The sequence below is a fragment of the Olea europaea genome, chromosome 3 (assembly GCF_002742605.1).
Source record: "Olea europaea var. sylvestris chromosome 3, O_europaea_v1, whole genome shotgun sequence".
In the NCBI taxonomy this organism is placed as follows: Eukaryota; Viridiplantae; Streptophyta; class Magnoliopsida; order Lamiales; family Oleaceae; genus Olea; species Olea europaea.
Window position 1 is genome coordinate 5,477,624 of NC_036239.1, and position 5,738 is coordinate 5,483,361.

At 32.2% G+C, this 5,738-nt stretch overlaps 1 protein-coding gene across 3 annotated transcripts; it reads right to left on the reverse strand.

The window, feature by feature from the left end:
* Nucleotides 1–2,192: 2,192 nt before the first annotated feature.
* Nucleotides 2,193–5,632, reverse strand: LOC111383555. Of its 3 annotated transcripts, none has more exons than XR_002700764.1 (4): nucleotides 4,499–5,632; nucleotides 4,324–4,393; nucleotides 4,170–4,230; nucleotides 2,193–2,614 (listed from the first exon to the last, which is right to left on the reverse strand). XR_002700764.1 is itself a non-coding variant. In XM_023007673.1 (3 exons), exons 1-2 carry the CDS (start codon nucleotides 5,480–5,482, stop codon nucleotides 4,337–4,339), a joined length of 1,041 nt encoding a protein of 346 aa, XP_022863441.1. In that variant the 5' UTR covers nucleotides 5,483–5,632; the 3' UTR covers nucleotides 3,881–4,230; nucleotides 4,324–4,336. The 3 variants fall into 3 exon arrangements, 1 of the variants encoding a protein (XP_022863441.1); XR_002700762.1 differs by having other exon boundaries at nucleotides 2,193–2,631; XM_023007673.1 differs by lacking the exon at nucleotides 2,193–2,614 and having other exon boundaries at nucleotides 3,881–4,230.
* Nucleotides 5,633–5,738: the final 106 nt, after the last annotated feature.

Below are 5,738 nucleotides of genomic sequence, written 5' to 3' on the forward strand. Positions count from 1 at the left end.
AGAACATTAACATATTAAAAGTTTCAATTTACAGAGAGAGCTTAGGATGAACGACGATGGAAATGGTCTGTTGAGTTTACGTTTTTAAATTTCCTATCAATGGAGAGCATGCGAAAGGAATTGAGAGATGACTATGACTATTTTTAAAATTAGCATAATGTAAATAAATGAGAGAGAATATGCAGGGCTGGTTTGTGTTAGTATATGTACCATGTAATAACATAACTAAAATCATTATAGCTAGAAAAAACCAATGATCCTCATTCTAAGACCGTTGTTAATGAAAACAATTTGTTTTGGCTAGTGCTTCTCAAAAATAGCCTAGACGACCCTTCTATATATATATATATATATATATATATCCATTTGGGGACATCCTAGGCACGTGTCAGCTCGGCAGTATTATTGTATCATTATATTCATGCAAATATGCATTATTCTTTTTTAAATTCATATTTATGAATTTGTGGAACCATCTTTGACTGAATATCTATATATCTGATCTCTTTTCATTACTATGACTCATATTTAATTTGACGATTTATATTTTTAATATTTTTAATTTTATGATTTTATGATTTTTATTTAGTTATTTTATTATTTATTAAACTGTGCTTTAAATATTACTTTTAGGAGAGGTGATGGGACATTAGCATAAGTGCAATTATATTGAAATTTGGCAATTAGAATTTTGTTGAAACATGAACAATAGCCACTTTATATTGGTCTTTGACTAATTTTTATATTCAATAAAATCATTTGAGATTTTTTTTTTCATATTTACCCAATTTTTGATGTTAAACAATTTTTGAAGTATTAATTATAATTAGCATATGTCGTTGCATCATTTTTTAATCCGAGCACAATCACATTCTTGATAAAGACATGTGTCTAATGATATGATATTTGCTATATGATTTTATTCCAACATTGGTAAATAAATTACTAAACTAAAATGTCAATGATTTTTTCCGTATATTAGAATTATCATAGATGAATACATCATCATCGAAAATACTAACGAAAAACGAGGTTTAATTCATCAATAGATCAACAGAATGAGTCAGATTGTCAGTTTTATTTGAAAAATATTAAGTTTTTCAGTTTTGTTGATTGTTAATGTATATTTTTGTTGCCATATCTTAAATTTGTTTTCATATTTGCAGGATTGATATCAGAAAACAAAGATTGTGTTATTTGCATAAGACAATTAAATGCATTCAAAAAAGAGTAAATTATAAAAGTATTTAGACTTCAAAAAATCTTAAGCGATAAGAACGATCTTGTTAAAGTATTCTTATGTGGTGATGAAGTATTATATAATGTCAAAATTAATCAATGACTTTCTTATAGAAGTTTCATCATTAGACTAATAAAGTGGTTTTTTTTTTTTTTGAATTGTTTTCGGGGAAGTAAATTCCAAACTACGTTTAAGGACACAATCGAAAAATTCTTTTCCATGCTAGAGAAAGGAAAAGCATATTGACTTCAAAATGAAAAAAAATAAAAAAAAAAATAAGAGCAATTAGCCCTTATTCAACATTTTTACATTATGGACATAATTTATGTGTCATACCACCAATACTTAATATAAGCTAAGCATTGATGCTTATGAGATCATTTCTAATTTTTTTTAGAATTTTAATTTTTTCTTTAATAATATCAATTATCTCAATTACTTTAAAAAAATATTAATAATCCAAAAATATTACGTATGTTATTCATTCGATACATAAGATGTGCTTACTTCTAGTATTAACAATTTTATACTTCTAGTTACATTTAGAAAATAGATAACATTAACACCCTGTTTGATCCATGTTCTTTAAAAAAATTACATTATTAAACAGTATTTTGACATCATTTCAACCACATATTTTTCAATAAAATAATATTACACGCAAATTCAAAATTTTTTATTATTTTTAACTAGTATTTTTTATCAATACGCTATTCAAAAATACATTCTTATGAGAATAATGTTGCTCAAACGAGGGCTAAATAAATAATATTATCTTCTTATAAAAATTATTTTTAAACCTCTGTCAAACAATTACTTTTCTCGTAAAATTTTGGTGATACAGATTAAACATACATAAAGTTTTTATAAATTAATATAATTTAAACATCAATGCTTGAAAGATCATTTCTATATAATTAATTAAATAAATTCTTAAAATCATCCGGAAAAATGAACAAAAAAAATAAAATAAAATAAATGCAAAATGCTAATTGTAAGACTGAGGGACCAAATTCTTGAGCTAAAAACTATCTTCGATGAAGGTTTATGCTGCCACAATCGAGCCTTTAACAAAACAAACCATTTCTTTTGACTGGTGCAGGCCAATGATCGAGGGTGCCAAACGTTTTGATATTCATACATTCAGGTAATGTTCACCAGTTCAAACAATTTTCGAAGAGGAACAAACCTCATTTTCTTTCCAGGGGAACGAGGGAGCGAAAATAGGCAGCGCATGCAAATTTCTGAGTCAAGGGTTGGATCTTCTCTTTCAAATGATCCGAGGTCCGGTTTGAAGTTCAAAACCGAGCTTTTGATTTCTCTTGCCTACTTCCTACACCACACCCATCCTCATCCAGAGCAATGACGTGTCCACTGTTTCAACCGGATATCTAGTGTTCAATAATTCAATTAATATCATAATCACAATTAATATCCACTCGAATTTACAATCACTGAGCAGCAATTAGTCAATAAGTTGTAGGACCTTAACATTACATCATTTACTACTAGAAATTAAGAAAAGTTATGCAGACTTCTCATTCCAAGCCAAATTTCACCACATCCTGCCTACTGTGTCCACACTACCTCCATATCGCCCTCCCAACCCCCAATACCCAATGGGAAAATAACAAAAGAATCAAAATAACAAGGAGTGAATTATCCAAATGGTCAATGAATTTTGTAAAAGATTTCCAAGGAATCATTAAACTTTAAAAATTATCTAATTCATCACTGAATTTTGCAAAAAGTTTCCACGAGGTCACTGAACTTTAAAAAAATCACCTAATTCATCACTCCCGATAAACCTTTTGCAAAGTTCAATGACCCTGTGAAATTTTTTTGCAAAGTTCAGTGATAAATGTAGTGATTTTTAAGTTCAGCGACCCTGTGAAAACCCTTTGCAAAATTCAATGATGAATTGAGTGATTTTTAAAGTTCACTGACCCCGTTGAAACTTTTTGTAAAGTTCAATGACCATTTAGGTAATTCACTCAAATAACGAGTATAGAGTTTAAGAACATGATTTCGACAAAGCTATTTCTAAAAAACTTCCAAAACTTGGGGAAGGAAAGCAGACACAAATGTTCAAGGTATAAGCTATACATACAAATGTATGCCTTACACGGAAGGTTTAATTTTTTTATTTATTCAATTTCCTTTCAAGAGAAAGAATGACATAATTCACATTAAATAAAAATTGAATTCCTTCCTACCAAGTTGAACAACTTCAAAGAATGAATTTTTAGTGTCATGAAACTTCGTAGAAGAGAAGAATTAAAACAAAAACAGGAAAGAAAAACTAGATTTGAAGCCATGACCATAACAAGTTACAACAATCTTACCTGCATCCAATTCTGGTGGTATTCAATGGCAGATCAAAATTCTACACAGAATTCTTGTCCAAAGTGGTTTTATATTCATCTCTTATTTCATCATCAACAGTATTCAGAATTGGTTGAGTTTATCCGCACGAAAATGATTATCCTAATACCGTTTATGAACATGGGCAAAGCCGCAAATTCATATCCGTGACTGGATTCAGTATTGATTGAGTTATCTAAATGGAGATAATGATATCTTAAGAATTCTTATGAACATAGGGAATAATCCAAAATTATTTATCACGCTTCAAGGAACTAAATCAACTGCAAATATTTTTTAGTCAATAACTTCTCAAACATAGTTTTGCAGAATTGGCAAGCAAGGAAAAAAATCAATTATAAAAGCAAATTCCACTCTATTGAAAATGAAACTCTTAAAATCATCAAATTCATATTTACAACTGCCATTTGTAATTTATCAAGGAACTAAACTTCTGGAACCAATTCTTTCAGATGAGTATGAAGCATCGCGAAAGAGAAAAGGTTACACAAAGGCTAAATCTGGTCACTCTTCCTTCACCTCTACAAGTTACTGCAGATAATACCTTCAAATGCCATCGAAAAATTTGGAAGTGAAGCACAGTCTATCCTTTATTGCATCTATCCCTGCATACAGCATAGTGATTCTCGATAAGAAAAATCAATCAAACTAACTCAACAATTATGTATTCGAACCGATTTGCATTATTCAAGACCGACCTTTAGATAAGTTTCAGATGGTGTATGAATCAGGAGTTATTGATGTCAACCACAATCCAGGAAACAGACTCTGCAAATAAAATTAGGTAAGTGAACTGATTAATTCAATAAAAAGGAAAGGAAAATTTTGCAACTGGAACAGTTTTAACAAATCAGAGATTATATTTTCTCTTACATCGAGATGTTTCTGGATGTGTCTTTCTCTCTTCTTAGGCCTCCTCGTCGGCTTTGATCCAGTCAAAATGAAAACATCCTCCTCGATCTCCTCTTTTGAGATTGCGATCCAAATGCTCAGCTTCCTCTTCTCCTTCTTTTGACCACCACCACCATTTGCTTCATTCTCTCCCAATCTATTACTTGAATTCCTTAACGGTGAATGAGTTTTCTTATCTTGCATTGATGACCCGTTAATCTTTCCGTTCAATCCATTAAGAGACTTGCAGATTGGTTTTCGTGGTCTCAAATTCCATGTCTTGGGTTCTCCTTCATTATTATTTATTTTACCCTCCTCATCATTAACATCACGATCATCGTCAAGATTATTGTTGATCTTTTGTGGTTCTTCTTTCTGATTTTCCTCCGATTCATTTTCGCGCAAGATTCTCGATCTCTTTGCACTTGCATCAGCTTCTTCTACCTTCCGTTTTTTCTCTGACTTTTGAATAGCTTGATCAAGATTAGTCATGTAAAGCCCGTTTCTATTATTTTCAGTTGCCGAATCCCCAACATGATTCCTGTGGTACTCAATCAAAACACTTTTATTCGTCCTGGAAACCTCGGATTCGACGGCTAAATTGTGTTTCGGAGATTGTTTCACCGAGTCCCCAGACATCGGAGACTGCTTCACCGAATTGCGAAGAGGAGATTCACCGCGCAAAGGAGAGTGCTTCATTAAATCATCACAAACTGATGACGATTCGCCCAACGAAGCCTGTTGCGACTGCACCAGCATAACCGAAGCAGACTTGCCCAGAGGAGACTGGTGCGGTGGCTCTCGAAGCGGAGAACCGGAAGATGGATGAGATTCGCAAGAATGAGACTTGATGGAGCGGCGGCGGCGGTGGCCGTTGGAGTGGTTGTGGTTATCCTTGTTCCATTTCAAGCGCGGCAAGGCGAAGTTGTGCAGCGCCGGAGACTTGGCCGGAGCCAGAGAAGCCATAAAAAATCCAAACGAAATTCCGATCGCCGTTGACAATAGGTATAGATTATCAAATATATATTTAATTATTTACGCAGAGAGAGGTGGCTTGAAGCGAAGAATAAAATGGCGTAATATATACTTCAGTCTATGAAGAAGGTGGGTATTTACGTGACTCTTGACTTTACCCCTTTTGCTGAATTTATAGGTATAAGAAATTATTATTTTTTATTTTAATTTTTTGCTAAAACGTCCAATGTGTTTAATGAAACAAGAG